This window comes from Astatotilapia calliptera, chromosome 8 (genome assembly GCF_964374335.1).
Source record: "Astatotilapia calliptera chromosome 8, fAstCal68.1, whole genome shotgun sequence".
In the NCBI taxonomy this organism is placed as follows: Eukaryota; Metazoa; Chordata; class Actinopteri; order Cichliformes; family Cichlidae; genus Astatotilapia; species Astatotilapia calliptera.
This window is the reverse complement of record NC_137429.1, coordinates 20,782,429-20,800,978: the sequence shown is the minus strand read 5'-3', so window position 1 is coordinate 20,800,978 and position 18,550 is coordinate 20,782,429. Positions and strand designations below refer to the sequence as shown.

At 40.3% G+C, this 18,550-nt stretch overlaps 1 protein-coding gene across 2 annotated transcripts; it reads left to right on the top strand.

Annotated features, from left to right (window-relative positions):
• The first annotated feature begins 38 nt into the window (after positions 1–38).
• Positions 39–13,044, top strand: tom1l2b (target of myb1 like 2 membrane trafficking protein b). 2 transcript variants are annotated; one of them, XM_026179014.2, is made up of 15 exons: positions 39–178; positions 585–669; positions 1,403–1,481; positions 1,797–1,946; positions 3,245–3,379; positions 3,509–3,655; positions 4,489–4,605; positions 4,799–4,932; positions 5,102–5,153; positions 7,315–7,483; positions 8,821–8,947; positions 9,057–9,132; positions 9,901–9,960; positions 11,374–11,410; positions 11,515–13,044. In XM_026179014.2, exons 1-15 carry the CDS (start codon positions 127–129, stop codon positions 11,661–11,663), a joined length of 1,569 nt encoding a protein of 522 aa, XP_026034799.1. In that variant the 5' UTR covers positions 39–126; the 3' UTR covers positions 11,664–13,044. The 2 variants fall into 2 exon arrangements, with proteins under 2 accessions (XP_026034799.1, XP_080161713.1); XM_080305587.1 differs by lacking the exon at positions 9,901–9,960 and having other exon boundaries at positions 11,515–11,965.
• The last annotated feature ends 5,506 nt before the right edge of the window (positions 13,045–18,550 follow it).

The following is an 18,550-nucleotide window of genomic DNA, read 5'->3' as shown; positions in this document are numbered from 1 at the left end:
TCCAATCACACTGGAGCATAGGATTTTTTCACCCAATTACGTTGATGCGTAGGCGGGACTTGCTGGACGTTTCCTCAAGTATCATCGTTATCAACCCATGGACTGACTTGTTTGTTGTCGAGCAAGATGGAGTTCATTTTGGGAAATCCTTACACTACGCCAGTGGGACATTGCATTGGTACGCAAATAATTATTTAGGGGAGGACATTGTGGAGAGATGTATGTGTATATCTTAGAGAGGTGTCTATTTTATGTAATAGTCATTTACGGGTTTGCTACCTTTAGCATGCTAATGTCCCTGAATGAGTTCTCTACAGCTGGAAAGCCACCGTTAGCCGCCTAGCTAACTATTACAACATTTGCTGTCACTGTGTAAGCTCTCTCGTTAACAAATTTAATGTGTGCTTTGTGCCATTACGCCATTACCTGTGTCGCACAAGCCGTTTACGTGTGCATCTGTAATAATGACAAGCAGCTAAGTTAGCTAACAGCTAGCCAACAGCCATCGTCATATATTCGGGGCGCAGTTTTTAAGACGTTATTAAGATGATTTCCTTATGTAAGTACGTGTGTGTGTGTTTTAGAGAGAGCCACTGATGGATCCCTACAAAGTGAAGACTGGACTCTCAACATGGAAATATGTGACATCATCAATGAAACAGAGGATGGGTGAGTACCTTGTGAAAATCAATGAATAACCACATAGGTGTTGATTAAATTCTGTTTAAACTGTGCACTGGTTTGGTTTTACCGTTTTACCGGCCTGTGATTTTTACATTGTGGAGTGCTGCAAACACGATCAAGTACTTCATCTTTTCCCCTTTTCTCTACCATCGAATCATAAGTGAGCCAGTCTAGCCCTGGCTGCATGAGGAAGATTTATGCGAGGCCTCACTTCTTATCTCTGTGCTTCATTAACCTTGTACAGAACGTGTGCAACTGGTGTGTGAAGTCCACGTTTGATCAGTGGATTGCACTTAAGATTAGGTGGCTCTAACCTACAGAAGTGTACTGTAATAAGAAGTCTGTTTGTCTTTTGTCTATGAGGAATGCAATGGGTGTAACACATCCACTTATGCAAGGCGTGTTTGCTCTGTTGGAAGTAGAGACAAAGTTAATAATTTACTTCTTTGATGCTGTAGCTGTTCTGCTCTAAGAATTATTGGCTCATGCTTCTGATATTCAACTTTCTAATGTTTGTCACAGTATCTGACATCTTGTCAGTGCCACTGAAAATGGCAGCTAAAGCTTTAATTTATCAGCTTATTAGAAATCATGTGTCCTTCCCTGTGGGACATGTTTTCGTAGTCCATTTAAAAGCACACCAGGCAGGCATGCTATAATGTGGTATTTTTGTGTGTTTAATGTGGGTTTTGACTTGTGTCTGTATGTGTGTATGCAGGCCAAAGGATGCCATTAGAGCAATGAAGAAAAGACTAAATGGCAATCGGAACTATAGGGAAGTAATGCTGGCTTTAACAGTAAGTTCACATGAGCAGGAGGAGAGCAGCTAATGTATGCTTTTTATATAATATATTAGCATATAACGTTAATATCAGTTTTCCTTATATAACAGTCAGATGAATTGGTCAAAGGTGCTTTGTTTTGGCATTTATCGGTAACATAAATAAAAGTATTATGATTGCATTTATCAGTACTAAGTTGATTGCATAACATAATTTGCATTTGCAGTTTTTAGTCCAACACATTATGTCCATTTTGTATCTTGGCTCCAAAACTTCTGAACCTCTCTGTAAGAGGAGCTATTTCAATGATGGCGTCTGTGCATCTGTCAGGTTCTGGAGACGTGTGTGAAGAACTGTGGCCATCGTTTCCACGCTTTAGTGACTAGCAGAGACTTCGTTGATGGCGTGCTTGTTAAAATTATCTCTCCCAAGAACAACCCACCTACCATTGTTCAAGATAAAGTACTCGCCCTGATTCAGGTAAGAACGGCAGAACTGAATGCACAAAGTTTGCATTCTCGTGTATTTGTTTTTTCCCCCTGTTTTTATGACAATATATAACTTCCAGAGAGAGTGCACAGTGTATGTGGAGCTCTGCACAAAGGGAAAGTAGCATGTGTATATATGGGGGAGGACCAAATTATGTTTAACCTTGTTTAAATATTGCATTTTAATAAGATGACCTAGTAAATTCCCAACAAATATTGAGATTCACCTCAGCTGTGTTATATATGTAGACACTATGTGGTAGAAACCCTTAAAGAAAACTAAATGAGCATCAAATTATTATTTAAAACATCTGTATCATAAGGGCCCAAAATTTCACAAACCACGCATCCTTAATATATTTGCTTCTGCAACGATGTACGTCACTGTGAGAGACCTAATCATTTGTGACTCAGTCGGTTTGTGGATTTTGTTGCGACTGTGGTGGCTGCCCAGGTGGTCTTTCATCCCCAGGCACAGTCTCAGGTAAGGCACACTGTCTCCAGGGCTTCAGCCAGTAGCAGCTCTAGTTACCTGTCAGAGCTCAGATAACCCAGCAAGGTTTGTGTGTGTTGCTGTTATTTCTATCAGGGATGCTGTATGACCACAGCTTAAAGCATGGAGGAGGAGCACGAGCATACAGTAGTTGTGAGAGAGAAGCTTGATGATTTCCTTTTTTTTTATTTTGTTTATTTAGTAGTCAGAGAAACCAGTTTATGACTTGAAGGTCAACTGGGAAAAATGCATGGGAAACATTTATAGCGTAACACTCCCTTCATGCAGCAGCTGGAGTGTTGTTGACATTTTCATTAGTAAGAGAGGTAAAACCCAGCTGGGCAGCAGACTGGTTATGCTGGTGCATCTCACTAACCACCTGTTTCATCTCTTAGGGATGAATGTGTGCACTTTGGAGTTGATAAAAGTTGACAAGTGTGGACATTTCATAGCTTTTACAAGTTTAAAGTCAAAAGCTCTATGATCATTTTGGTAACCTGCATTTCTTTCGGGCTGTTGTGTTGTCTTGTATTTAAGCTGTTGTAATGGCTCGAGCCCAATTTACCCTCTGGTAAGAGCGAAGCCAAACGCTTTGTAGTTTGTTCGCCGAATGTATTCAGGGAAGACAAACAAATATCATCAGAGAACAGACTCCTTTTACTGTCTGTGCATCATTTGCTTTGTTTGCCTTTTCAGCCTTCCCTTTTATCCATTGTTTAAATTTCTTTTTTTTTCAGTCGGTCACGCTCATTTCTCTTTTCTTTTAACTCTTTTTACTCTCTGTTATCTTTATCCAGGCGTGGGCCGATGCATTCAGGAGCAGTCCTGACCTCACGGGTGTGGTTCAAATCTACGAGGAGCTAAAGAGAAAAGGCATCGAGTTCCCAACATCAGAGCTGGAGACGCTGTCACCTATACATACACCTCAGCGTGTAGGAGAGCTCATGCTTGGCAGCCTAGTTTGCTAAAGTTTCTTTGCCAGAACTATTTGGTGTGGTTATGTTCCCAGGTAACATGTTGCCTAATGATATGTTTGTTATCACCTTCTCTGTTGTTTCTAGTCAGCCACTGCTCCGGAGGGTGACTCTACCTTACACAAGCACAGCAGCACTACTCAGCCCACACAACACTCTGTGCCACCAGTCTACACCACCCCTCAAGTCCCCAACATTCATGCCTCCGGAGCCATTAATCCCACACCTGAACAGGTACAGTGGTAATCCTATGACCACATTTTCTACAACCGTCCTACAAAACAACGATATTCTACGGTTTTCCTTTTAATATCCGCTCTCAAGTGTACACCATGAAGATTCCAAGAATCTGCCCAACTAACGATCTTTCTGTAATTTTGAATTGCCTCACCTCCAGTTTTCAAGGTCATCTTCTTATGCACCTCTGGACTGGTTTCAGTGCAGGTGATAAATATAGAGTACTTCCTAGAAGTCCTTTTGTGTCCCTTTGACTTTAAGCCTCTGCTGTGTCGCAGTGGTCATCCTTAAACTTGATTGTCAATCACATGGAGGTATATCTGGTGAGTGATGAGTCATGAGTATGTGTGTATCCAAAGGTCCCCCCACCCAACTTGAAAGCACGTTCACCATCATTGCTGTTCAGCCTGTTTCAGCTGAAGGTTACTATGCAAGGAATTCCCAGTTTACAATCTAATGAATGTCAGAAAAACAAGCACGTGTGCTGCCCTTCAAATGAAAACCACTCACTCTTGAAACAGAGGTTGGTGTTTGCTTTCAAAGCCCAAGAGTGAACAGTGGAAGCAGAGTGCAGAAAGCAGTCCAAATGTGCACAAAGAGATGATCTTGAAGGGGACACACCTTTATACTTTCGCAATTATCATTCTCTGGTGGTTTTCCTCGCTACCACAGTAATACTTGTTTTAAATTAAAATGTATGGAAATAATATAAAATTGACTTTTACTTAAGGTAATTTATGCTTTACTTTTTTAGTTTTTTGTTTTGTTTTTTTAAATCACCCAGTTTCCAAGTGCTAGCATTTAGGCTAACTTGCACTATTATCATGTAGATTTCCCGGCTACGCAGTGAGTTGGACATTGTTCGTGGAAACACTAAAGTGATGTCAGAGATGCTGACAGAAATGGTGCCAGGACAGGAGGATGCTTCAGACTACGAGTTGCTACAGGCAAGACACCACTTACATTTTTATTTGTGTGTTATGTGAGTATCTGTAAATTAACAAATGTAAAAACTTTATTTATTTAATTTTTTTTTTTTTTAGGCCGGCATGTACAAATGCGACTCAAAAGCAGACTGGGATCCGTTTGCATACGTGTGTTTTTGTAAGCATTTGTATTGTGTACATTTGTTTTGTGTAGGAGCTCAACAGGACTTGTAGAGCTATGCAGCAGAGAATAGTGGAGCTCATCTCCTGTGTTTCTAATGAGGCAGTAACGGAGGAGCTGCTGCATGTCAATGACGACCTCAACAACATTTTCCTCCGCTATGAAAGGTTAGAAAACGCAGGCAAACATGTTGCGCAAATGCAGGTGTAAACTTGTCTTTGGGTGCAAGAACGTGCACGTAGCCAAACTTGTTTTTGCCCTCTCAGCACAAATTGAGTTTGGTAAACTACAGGTGTTTTGTTCCTTCCTTTCATGCTATCTCTTTGTTGCTTTTAGGTATGAGAGGTTCAGGTCTGGAAGGTCCTCAGCTCAGGGTGTAAACAATGGGGTGAGTCAGCTCATAGTGTGATCACATCATACTTAAAATTCCTGGAGTTCCTCTCCGAATGTTTTGAGCTAATTTGCACTGTTTATTTTGGACATCCACACCTTTCAGTGTCTGCAGTGTGGATGTGCATGTTAACATTATCAGTCAGGCTTTCCTGTGCCGTCTTTATATGTCAAAACGTGTCAGCTGTTTACCAGATGTACATGCCTAATTAAATGGAAACCCAACAAAGACCCATGCAGTTGGTTTCACAATAAAATATAGAGACATCTTTGAAGACGTTTATATTTAGTTTAGATTTTCTGTTCTCATTCGAGTGTCAGATTGCATTTCTACACTATAGTTCAAGCAGACCTGCTGTATTTAAGTTCTGCGGAGTAAGTGAAACAAAGACCATGATTATACAGCAGAGAATGCAAATTTAATTGCTGTTGCGCTGGAGCTGGGCTGCTTGTATTTTATTCATTGCACATTACAATAAAACAAGCAGCCCAGTCATTGCTTTGCAAGACGCAAAGCAGTATGTTCCAGAACAATTTCTAACAGCAGTGTGTTGTTTATTTAAAGCTTGCATGTGTCTATAAATTACTGCCTTGCTGTGTTTCAAACCTATCAGTAAAAAAAAAACCAAAAAAAACCAAAACCTGTTTAAATAGCAAATTTATTTTCTGCTGCTTCCTTAACTTAATATGCCATCGATCACATGACTGGACCTGCTTATAGTAGAATGTAGGGTTGGGCAAGTATTGACACGATTGCACATTACGTTTAGAAACATCATCGATTTGTTCAGTTAAAACATTAAAAATATATCAAAGTGAATTAATAGACGTTATAAATGAACTGAATTAAACATAGAGCGAGTTTAGGCTTTTAAGGAGGGACACAAACAGTTGTAAAGGTGCATTTTTGGGGCACAGTGAGTTAGAACACTATTGTGAAACAGAATAATAGTTTATTTTTCATTAATTATAATCAATGGGATTCAAAATGAGAGCAGTGTGAGGCTGTAAACCGCTGCCAAAGCTGGAAATTTCCTGCATAGAAGAAATAATTGAATTTGGATTTGTTTATGTTTTCTGGAGAATTTCACATGATGTGACTTGAAATATCAAGTTGTTAAAAAGTCCTTTTGAATTTCCTGGATCCTGATTTATCCCAAACCTTTATTACACCCTCTAACTTCCACGCAAATCCTACTACAGTAACTAACTGACAGATCTGATAACGTAATATTTTGTGCTTAAAAAAAGGGAATCTTCTGTTGGAGAAGTATCACCACCTTAGTGGGTTTCAGATCGTTTAGGCATGATATATCTGCCACAGCTATCATGCCTTTACAGTCTGTCCATACACGGGCATGTTAATGGTATTCACTGTGTCTTCCTTTTCTGTTCTTTTCTGTTCTTCTGTTACTTTGGCTAGCTGAAACAGGCAAGTATGAAAATATTGTCACCCCCCCCTTTAAATGATCAGTCACCCAACTGTGACATTCAATACATGACTAAAGAACATGGGGCCAGCATTCAGTGGTACCTTTTTAACCATATGGTATGTTTTCAGTCTGCAGCCAATGATATGTGAAACCTGGAGGCAGGCTGACAGCGACATGAGCTTAAGATGGCACCTAAATGAATGTATGCCCTAGAATCACTGTCATGTTGGCTTTCCGTCATCTCAGACCGTCAGGGTTTGAGATCTGCAAATTGGTCTTAACAGAGAAAGTTTCACAGAGCCCAAAGATTCAGTCTACCCTCCTCCCTGCCCGCTGTATTTCTGCCTTCTTAAGGGGGTTGTTTTCATCACTCTACGTTAATGATAAATGGCCTGATTGGCATTTTTCCTATATGAAGTGGAATTGAAGCATAACTATTTCTCTAGAATAAAACTGTATTGTTTTACCCCCTTAAGAAACTGTTTTGCAGAAATTGAGTTGATTTGCTGCTGCCCCAAGTCAGACATTTTTCATGCTCTCCTGAAGCTAAACACTTTCGTTTTTTTTTCTCCACATTTGTTCTGTTAAACTAAAAAGCTAAGTACTGAATAACCCTGCCTTTAATAGCCTCCCCCCCCCAAAAAATTATTTTGCTCCTCATATACGAAAAATCATAAATCCTTTGATTTTTACCTGAAACTGTTTCATCATTTCTCCTTCATCCAGGTCCTCAGTGAGGCTACAGAAGACAACCTGATAGATCTCGGCCCAGGCTCCCCTGCTGTGGTGAGCAATATGCCAAATGCAGCCCCAACCAGCTTGCCTCCCACTGTCACAGCCCCTGCAGGAAGGCCCTCCTCCCCAGCTACTCTGGCCTCCCGATTGGCTGGTCTCGGTATGCACTAAATCCCTCGAAACAGTCAATAGTTACATTTTTAGCTACAGCATTACACTGTATATTCAAATACAAATCTGTTCAGAACATATTGCTAAATTCATGTCAGGTAGTCATATGGGCTTGGATTGGAGCAGAACTCAGAAACTTAATTTCCAAGTTAGCGATTGGTAGGTAGGTGGTTCAGCATCTAAAGCTTGAAGTATTGGGGGGGGTGTCTGGATCTGTTAGAGTTAATGTTGTTCTTCAGATAAGTGCTGTTGATTAACAAACTCCCAGTTCTCTTGTAATAATTTACACAACCAAATACAGGCCAGCCTCCGAACAAAGAACAGGTAAAGGCATCAGTCTAAGGGCGATCGTGGCTCAAGGGCTGGCAGTTCGTCTTGTAATCGGAAGGTTGCCGGTTCGAGCCCCGGCTCGGACAGTCTCGGTCGTTGTGTCCTTGGGCAAGACACTTAACCCGTTGCCTACTGGTGGTGGTCAGAGGGCCCAGCAGCCTCGCCTCTGTCAGTGCGCCCCAGGGCAGCTGTGGCTACAATGTAGCTTTGTGTGAATGACTGAATGTAGTGTAAAGCGCTTTGGGGTCCTTAGGGACTAAGTAAAGCGCTATACAAATACAGGCCATTTACCATATAGTTATTTTTCTCATGTTGTGACACTGTGGGTGCAGTGGGTACCATACCCAGGGTTCCTTCAGGTAGGTGTGCAGAGAACTTCAAGCTGTCTCAGTAATCTCTCTCTGGAAAGACTTGCAGCTCACCACAATGTTAACAGTGTAATTCAAGGAAAAGCCCATTGTGTAAACCACTATAATATGGAGCCATTAGCAGTGAAATTCAGTAACTCACAAAATTCGAGTTATCACTAATGTACCATATAACTCTTGTTCACCGTCAGTTGTTTTCCTGTACCTGCTGCTGTCAGCGCCACCACTCAGTCATGTGGGTGTCACTGAAGGCATCACTGCTGAGTCCACACACTCTGCTCTCCTATCTGCCTCAAAACAGGGGCAACTTTCTCCTTTTATATCTTCTGCAGCTTTTACTGTGTATACAAGCTAAAGCTTAATTTCTCCCATAGCACAAAGGGATCTGTGTGGTCTGATGCGATGGTACATGCACACACAGAACAGACAGTTTGATGTAAGACTGTCAAAAATAAATCAACAGATAACTTTAGTTCTCGATTGTTTGGATCCAAACTGTTCTTAAAATTAATCTCAGTAGAAACAACCTTTTTCTCTTTACTTTTATTTTTGTAAAGTCTGATTCTCTTCTGTGCAGTTTGTTAGCTTGATGTTAAGGTGGTTTGTTTGTTTGTTTTGCCTCTTCCAGACATGGGAGCAGACAGTGTGAGCAGTACTCTGAGCTCCCTGTCCAGCTGTAAGCCTCCACCTGCCCAGGATGACTTTGATGTGTTTGCTCAAACCAGAACCGGAACCATGTCAGAGCCACAGAAGGTGTAAGAATCCAATGAGGAGTGGCAAATTTAGTTTGGCATTTAACCTACTTCCTTTTTATTTCTGTTAAAAGTGGGCAAATAACATTTGCTTGTATGTGTTTTGTCTCAGTACTGCATCAGAAAACACCCAGGCCGCTGAAGGCCTTCCTCCCACTCTGGATGTTCTACAGACAGCTGCTGGAGGGGTGAGTCTCAGTGACAATTTGGGTCTTAATTCAAAGTCGGTGTTGTCATAGTCTGTCGGAGAATTTTGATACTGAATATTTGTGTTTGTGCGCTTTCTGACCCTGACATGCTTTTCCATCCTTGCACTGTTGCTGCTAGATGCGACTAATCCCTTGATTAAAAAAAATAAATAAATTGAGAAATACAGTTTCTTTGTTTATTTACATCTTACAGCTTAACAGAGAGGGTTTGAACACTGGAGCTGTGCATCGTCTTCTTAATTTCTTTGATAAAATCAATAATTTTTTAAGCGGTGCGTAGGGAGATGGATCTTGTCTTTCATGCAGTACTAACTAGAGTTGTAAGTTGTTTTCAGCTTTGTCATCTTCTGAGAAAAAGGAAGGAAATGCTATGCTAGCTGTATTAATAGCTATGCTATAGAGCTTCCAGTTTGATTTTATTATTATTATTTTGTTATTTATTTTATGATGGGGTTTTTTTGGCCATGGCGTCTCTGCACCGCGGCTTGCTTTATTCATTTTCACCAGCATGGCTCTGTCTTCCCAGCTTAACCTGCACTTAGATTTGTTTTTGTATGACTTGCGCACTCATAGCTTTATCACAAACACTGATTTTGGTTTATTCATTTGTTTTTCTCACAACTGTATTAAGCTGCATTTGAGTTACCACTGACGTTTACTTAAGTCATTTTCTGTTGTGTTTGGGGCGGGATTTCATTTCTGTTTTTGTTCTGGCCACCTGTGGCGGTCTCGATGCTGCCCCCATAGGTTGTCGGAGGCCAGTCCTCTGTCATGGATGACATAGAGGAGTGGCTGAGTACTGACGTGGTGAGCCCATCATGATTTTTTTTTTTTTTTTTTTTTTTGGTTCATTTATGCTTGCTTCTTTACTTTTTTCACTCTGTCGTATCCCTTTTTAAAAATTTCATACTGGCTTTTGAAGCCTGAAATTAACACATTTACTCGATGGTGTTTTCCTGACTGATCAATCACATTTTAATTTAGTTCACTGAAATTTTACTAACAGTGTTGTGTGAGGGGCGACTGATATAATTATGGGAGACTGTGGCAAAATGGCATGAGGTCTTGAATGCAAATAATGTATGCAACATTTTGTTTATTTTGAGCTAAAGTGGACCTATTATGCATTTTCTTTTCTTCAGCATTGTTACTACACTTAAGTAGCTTTGCATTAGTTACAGTCACAAAATCCTTATTTAGCTTGGACTGGCTTACAGATATCTCCTTAGTTCATCTACTGTCCCTGAGAGCCCATCACCTGGCAGTGTGGCAGTTCAGAAAAAAAAACCTGATATAAAAACAGTTTCTCATCTTTAAAGCAAAAGTCATGCTGTAATAAACATACTGCAGTCAACCCAGAGCCTTTTCCACCTTACTGAAGGTCCATTAGTGACATAAAAGGCTGCTTAGATATAAGCTCAAACTGTTTTGAAAGCTAAAATAGCCACACTAACAATACTGTTTAACTGCCTGAACAGTGATTTAAGCTACGTTGTATATGCCCAATTCAAATATTATTTAAAGTTTGGGCAACGATGAGGAAACAAAACCACAAACTTTGAGTCTAGCCGGTTGAAAACGTTTGTCAGGCCCATCAGGTGTTTGGAGGGTGCTGAGCTCAAAGCTTTTTCTTTGCTTCAGATGACTATATGAGGAAAACTGAATTTGTTATAGTGCAATCTGAAGCGTGAGCATTTGGCTCCAAGGATGACCTGTTTGTATGTTAACCTCATGATTTAAAAAACTTTTGCTATGCTATATATGACAATCCATCAGAATAGGTCTGCTTTAGCCAAAACATCTTAACTGCCAGAGCTGTTATAGAGTGATATTATTTATTTATCTAATCTGGGCGAGTGTTTGTGACCCAGAATGAGTAATAATGCATTCCAAGACTTTAGTGCTTATTTTGTGCAAATTTGTGCTTATGTTGCACAAATTTATCAGATTGTGTGCCGAGTGTTTTGGTTGGGGAGCAATGAGAGTGTATTAGAACTTCTAATATTACCGTCACAACCTTTGGTCCGTGCTAATGATGGGTAAGTGGCTCTTGTTATGAGTGAAATTTGACGGGTAAGTCAGTTTTGGGGTTTTGTGTTTTGTTTGTTTCTTAATGTGGTTTGAATCAGATTATTGGTCAAGGGGTCATAATTTGGCTTTTGGTTTGCAGTGGGTAATGTTTGTCACAGCGTGACATGGTGGGTTTTTCTTTTTCAACAGAAGGGAGATGAAGGTGAGGAAGGCGTCACAAGTGAAGGTACGACACTGTGATTCTTCTCTTCTAACACTTCCAGCTCCCCCAGCTGTATTTTGAACACATTTTATTTAATAAAAAAAAAAAAAATTTGTCTCTGCCCCCAGAATTTGACAAGTTCCTTGAGGAGAGAGCCAAAGCTGTTGAGAGGGTCCCCAGCCTACCGTCGCCCCCGAGTGGTAACCCAGGAGCAGTGCAAGGAACCCCTAGCCGCAAAAAGCCAGAAAGACCTGAGGACACTTTGTTTGCCGCGTAGACCTCCCAGCTTTGACCTCCGATTTCCCCTCCAGCCTTAGACCCGACCAGCTATGCAGCTTCACCTTAGGAGAGACCGACCTGACACTGAATCACACCCACCTCTGCTAACGATTGATCGCAGCGCTACTCGACCCACACTACAGGAAATTGCACATGAAATCAGTAGAATTATGTTAAGGCTCTCCGTTAATTTCTCACGCAAAGGGAAAAGAAAAAATCCTATTTTCATACGCCAAAATGAGATGGATCCCACTCGATGAGCAGTGTTAGAGACGGTGAGGCAGCAGGTCCCCCCCCCCACCCCTCTTTGGTGTAAATCATCTCCTTCAGCCTGGTGTGGACTGCAGATGTAGATTTGTATAAAAAAAAAAAAAGGGGGCAAAAAAAGAATCCTTGTCATAAGTAGGAATTCGTTTCCTATCCAGTCCCTCAACTCAAGACAAAGTTTGTACTGTTAAAGAAACCGCTGCAGAAACATTATGGATGTTGTTGCAGACTTATCCCCCTTAATTGCAGAAGCACTGATCATACCTACGAGGCTCTGGTTTTGGTGTTTGTATCGGTCCCTTTGCAAGTCTGTCTTAAGTTGAATTGTATATCTGTAAATGACAAATGTCGGGTTTATTAGTTGTGTGTATATTTTAGCTTACACAAGTATGTAAGAGATGGTAATTTAATGTAGTTTTTTGTTTGTTTTTTGAAAAAGGATATATGTTGCCCTTGCTTTGACAGTAGGGATGTACCTCACTGGGCTGAGCTTTTTCAAGAGAAGGGACAAAAATTGTACACATGTGATTATTTACAAAAGCTAAAAGAGACGAGGGTTAAGAAGGGATGTCGTTTTTTGCGGATTGGCGTCGTGGCGCACCGTACCCAGATACGTGTAGTCTTACCTTGCCTTCTCATTCCCCGTGACAGACGTATGTGCAGTTTTTCGGTGATTTGCTGGTCACAACAGATTTATTGAGATTATTTTGCTGAGATTCATTAGCCTGAAAGCTGCTATAGTTTTGTAAACTAAAGTTTAATTTTGATGGATTCTTATGGTAGTGTCATGGAGTTGTGGATGGGAGTGGTTTTCTGATGAGTGCTGTTTAAGGTGCACGCTCGGAGCTGAAGAGACGTTTGCTGTCGTTCAGGAGTTTTTACTCGCTGTAGGTTTTAACTGCGTTTTGAGGGAAGATTGTGCTGTATGCGTTTTAATTTTAATAAGTTGGAGCTTAGAGGACCAAGTTTGTGATCTCATTTGGGATGTGGACGGAAGAATGTCCTAATAATTGTGTTCTTGTGTTTCATTAATTTTTAAAATCGAGGGTTTTTTCTTTTTTCTAAATTCACAGATGTCCTAAAGAATAAAAACAGAAGCAGTTTGCACATGATTTTTGTGCATTTCTCCTTTTTATTTCTTAACGCTGCCATCTTTAAAGGCCTGACCTTTCAAGCGTGATTTGTTTTTTCAGAAATGAGCTCGCTGCAGACGTCAGGCTACAAATTAGACTTTTTGCTCTCGACAATAACAAATGCAACATTAATCACAATCGTAACAAGTGTGCACTTTGATGGCCGCGTTTCAACTCGTACTGTAAATCAGCTGAATCTTAGCCTAATTTAATTAATGAGCATATGAATAATTTATTCAGCACTACTTCTTTTCCTTTGTTTTGTTTTTTTTTGTTTTTTTTTCTTAAAGATCAGTATTTTAAATCACTTTATTGTGAAAATTTTAAACGGGAAATGAGCTGTGTTAAGGGATGAGATGGGAAATTGTGCATGTTTTAGTGTTTCTGGCTTCTGTTTATGTAGTTAAGTTTGTTTTTTTTTCTTGGATTGTTTTATACGTTGTTGCTGGCTTGTGTATTTAATTTGTCATGATTGGGTTTATTGGGTATGTGGATATCCTCGGCGGCTGGAAGTGGAGGATGGTAAACACATGGAGGTGTTTTATCACTGGTCTGTAGCCGTTAAAGAATTACACTACTTGTCTCATTTTGTTTCATGAAGGATACATATTGAATAGATTTTATGTATTGACCAGCACATGGGGGGGGGGAGAAACTGACACAAAGTAACTTAGTTTGGACACTTTGAACAAAGCATCATCATTGCACATTTTGAAAGGGAAGCTTCCTTTCTTCCTCCTTTATGTCTCCTTGTTTTAGTGTTATGTGTCTGTTGTGTGACGCTGAAACATTTTAATCACAGTTAATTTTTTTTTTTTTTTTTTTTTTTTTTTTTTAAACTAAGAAAGCTCCAAATGTGAGCTCAATGAATACATGTTATTCTCCTGTTTGGTTTTTTTCAGTGTGAGCTCTGTCAGTGATTTGTAACTGAACCCCAGCGTACTGATAACGTTGCCAGAGAGTCATCTCAGACCTGCTTTGCAGAAGAACAACGTGTTTCTTAGTCACTGGAATATACGAAAAGCAATGCCGATAATGGAGGCTGCGCTGTACGACTGCTAATTTTCCTCAGTTGCCTCATTTCTCTTTGTGTTGTTTGACTTATGCATGATCTCTAATAAAAGATTAGCAGTGTGATCTGCTGTGTGGTTTTTGTGTCTGCTGAAAATCCAGCACCTCAATCTCTTCCTAGAGTGCAATGGGCCCCACACTAATGGGGCTTTACCGCTGTTCATAGGGAATCCCCTCATCCCAAAACATGGCCCCTCATATTCTGCTTCAGTCACTGGAGCATTTCCTGGTCAAGAAACAAGGGTGTGTCTGTCACACAGTACACTGAAATATACAGGACGTCTTTGTAGCATTTTTACAGTGAGTGGCTAACTTAACAGTGGATTTCTCTCAGAGGCAAATGGATGTTTTTGTGTTGGAGACCTCTGGCTACACTTCACGACAAATTCACTGAAAAAATGTGGAAGACAGATATTCTAATATGGTGTAAATCGGTTATTTTTGCCAGTAGCACATACATGTGTTGGTCTCAGATGGTCATTTGTTTTGTGTGGAGGCATGTCACTACTTTGATTATGTATTTGACTGCCTTTCGAATACAAACTTAGAGTTAATTATACCACATTCACTTACATTTTTTTCCCCACATGCGTTGCCGAGGCTCTGTGTGCACAGCCACTGGGTCGGAAAGCTGAACTGAGGATCCAGTTTTCTTGGACTTAGCTGGCATTCAAATCTCCACAGACGGTTAGCTAGCACACCCTGGTGGCTGCACCGTGGAACCTCATGGCACACATGCTTGAGGTCAGGGCACAGGCAAAACCACTAAACGTCCACTTACCAAGAAAACAAACGCAAACGGTGGTCTGTTTAGCCGTATAAATTGCAGGAAGTGCTGACACAGTGCTGTGGCACGTTGTAGTTCCACTGCACGTTACAACAGTCTATCACAAACATGGTTATATGATAGCTCAGTCATTTTGCCAGCTTTATTTTAGTCCTCTTGGACCGTCAGCTCAGCAGCACTTTTGCTTTATGCCTAACTCTGGTCCCTGCAGTGATGTTGTGTAAAGTTTATCTTGAGGACAAATTCAAAATAATGAACAACCTGTGTACTCTAGGTTCAGAATATATTGTATTCCAGTAAGCTGGTATTAATCCATTTTCTCTGTACGGTTTTGTGTTTTGTTTCATAGACACTACATTAACAGTAGTGTCTATGATATATGATGTCATTTTCCACATTCTCAAATCCCATTAAAACAAATGGTAAATGGCCTGTATTTATATAGCGCTTTACTAGTCCCTAAGGACCCCAAAGCGCTTTACATATCCAGTCATCCACCCATTCACACACACTGGTGATGGCAAGCTACATTGTAGCCACAGCCACCCTGGGGCACACTGACAGAGGCGAGGCTGCCGGACACTGGCGCCACCGGGCCCTCTGACCACCACCAGTAGGCAACGGGTGAAGTGTCTCGCCCAAGGACACAACGACCGAGACTGTCCAAGCCGGGGCTCGAACCGACAACCTTCCGATTACAAGGCGAACTCCCAACTCTTGAGCCACGATCGCCCACGAAAGTTAATACTTGTCTACAGCTATTAAAAAACATTACAAACTACATTGTTGCTCCTTCATTATCTGAAAAAGTCTGTCCCAGATGCTGCTGCCTTAACAGTCATTAGAGACTACTGCTGCTGAATATGGGCTCCGTAAATGCACAATTTACTCCCACTACAGTAACATTTCCTTAAAACTACAATGCCTAGCTTCTTTCTTAATTATCTTGCCTTTGCTAAAAATGACAAACATCATCTATTTTTAAATGTCTTTAAATGCTTTCATTTAATGTTTATATGTATATATATGTATGTATGTATATATATATATATATATGAAAAAAAAAGATTTAAGTCTAATTTAGCATGTTAAGGGCTGATGTTTGGGACAGCAAATTTAAAATAAAAAAGAGAGAAACATGCGTATTTGGAAAGGTTACCAGGAGAAATTAATCTTTTGAGCATTTTACCAAAAGACTTTGGAAACCAAAGTGGAAATGTTTGGCCATAATGCACAACACCACATTGGATTAAATTGCCTGATATTGACTGTCCAGCATGGTGATAGAATGGCCACATGACCCGGACACCTTGCCACATAGAGTTGACCATGAACTCCTCTGTATGCTATAGTATTGTAGAATCAGATGTGAGGCCATCTGTCCAACAGCTAAAGCTCGGCTGAAACTGGATCATGCAATAGCATGGTCAAAATTCAGACCCCAACCTGTATGAAATTTTGCATTGGGGCATTTACAGAGCTGTGCATGAATAAATACCTGCAGACCTCAATGAACTGAAGCAATGTTGTAAAGAAGAGTGGGCCAAAAATCCTCCATAGAGATGTGAGAGACTGCTAAAAGTCAAATCATGCAATCATCATGCATTCTGCATTTTAGCTCAGTTCTTGTGAAATAGATAATGATCCAGTGTAATATGCCATGTGTTGTTGTTCATGTGAGTTTCTGTTTAAATGTAAAACCTCATAAGAACCAGATGAAGTTTTTTGTTATGTCCTCATACATAAAACCTACCTAGCATACTTGGGTGCAATGCAATGCACCTACTTATTAGTGCTACAAAACAAGCGTATAAATCGGAAGAATTTAACTCATCAAAAAGCTTCCAAAGGGACCAGCAGCACTGTGGCTCAGCAACTGGAATAAGCAGAGGTGAGGCCTTGCAGACAGCAATCGGCAAAGAGCTCCCCGTGTAGGGGAGAGCGGGGTAAGTTGTCACACGGGTAAGTTGTCACACTGTTCATAACTCCAACACTAGAGGCTCTATCTCAAAAATGAAATAGCCACTTTGTGTGACTTCTTCTTCTATAGTCAACCTCCTGTTCACATGTAGTCAAGACTGCTCTAATCTGAGGTGAGCACATCTTTTTTATTTTTTTGACCTAAAAGGAAAAATAAATCACTTTAAATTTTCTTCAGTACAACTTTGTTAGGTATAGATGTTACAGATTATTATTTTACACAAAATAGAGGAGACATTAACGTGTCTTTTGATACTTCAGCTGATGTGCTATGTTGAGCTAACCCTGACATTTAGCCAAAATTAGCATAAATGTCAGTTTGGGGCAAGTTGTCTCATTAACTTTGGGGCAAGTCGTCACATGTGACAACTTGCCCCAGTACAAATAAATGCTCCAAAAAATTGTGATATTGTAATTCATTTGTATTTGTAATAAGGTTTTTGAAGAAAGGAAGGAGAGGCAGGAATTAAGGAAGGAAGGAAGAAAGTAAGATGGTTCGAAATTATCAACGAAAGACAGAGCGTGGCAGAACACCACCTGACATTATGTTAAAGGCAGTCAGGCAGGTAAAGATGCAGAACAAATCAATCACAAGTACAGCAAAGGATTTTGACATAAATTACCGCACTGCAATTACTGACAGCGGACTACCAACTCCAGAGGACATCCAGCCATATCCAAAAGCTGGCCGCCGAAAACCATCCAGCAAAGGAAGAAAACGATGCAAATCAGCAATTCTAACCGACACGCCAGTGAAGCAGCAACTAGAAAAAGAAAAGAATAAGGCTGAATCTAGCAAAAAGCTGTTTCAAAAGAGGGACGCGAGGGGGGAAAACATCTGGACCTATGAAGAACAACGCAGCTAAAAGAAGAAAAATAATTCAAGAGTCATCATCAGATGATGAAGAGTGCTTCTGCCTTGTCTGTGTGGAGCCATTTTCAAACAGTCGTCCAAAAGAGACCTGGGTAAAATGCGTGAAATGCAACAAATGGGCCCATGATGCTTGCACCTCAGGCCAGGCAATTTATGTGTGCCAGAATTGTGACTATGAAGTTGAGTCTGATTAATCAGAAATAGGGCATCTGTTTTGTTCAGAGGATAAACATGTTAAGTAAAGCAAGTTATTTGCAGCATTCCATTCAGTTATGATGGATTTATGTGCAAGCCAGAGAACATTTGAGTTTAAAGTTCAAACTAAAGTTTTCTTTCTACTTAATGTTTTGATTAAAATGTGTATTGGATTGAAATAATTGTTTTTTTCCAAATTCTCTTGGCATAATTGTTCAAATTTCCAGTTTTGGTTTGAATTTAACAATTAAAATCAATAATCATAATTAAGTATTTGTGTTCATATTTTAAGATAATCTAGTGTGACAACTTACCTGCCGATGGGGCAAATTGTCACAAGTGCACATTCTCCATTCAACAGTCTACAACTCCGTAATGAGATAAGATATGAAAATGTAATGAATACATCATATGTGCCCGAGACTTCCGTCTTTCATTTGGTGAAACATTTATTACGTTGTGATGTATGGTGCTCAGTAAAAGTTAGTCAGTGTGAAGAGTGTGACAACTTACCCCGCTCTCCCCTACTGGCACACTTACAGCAGACACACCCCTAACTTGAAACCCTGACAAAAATC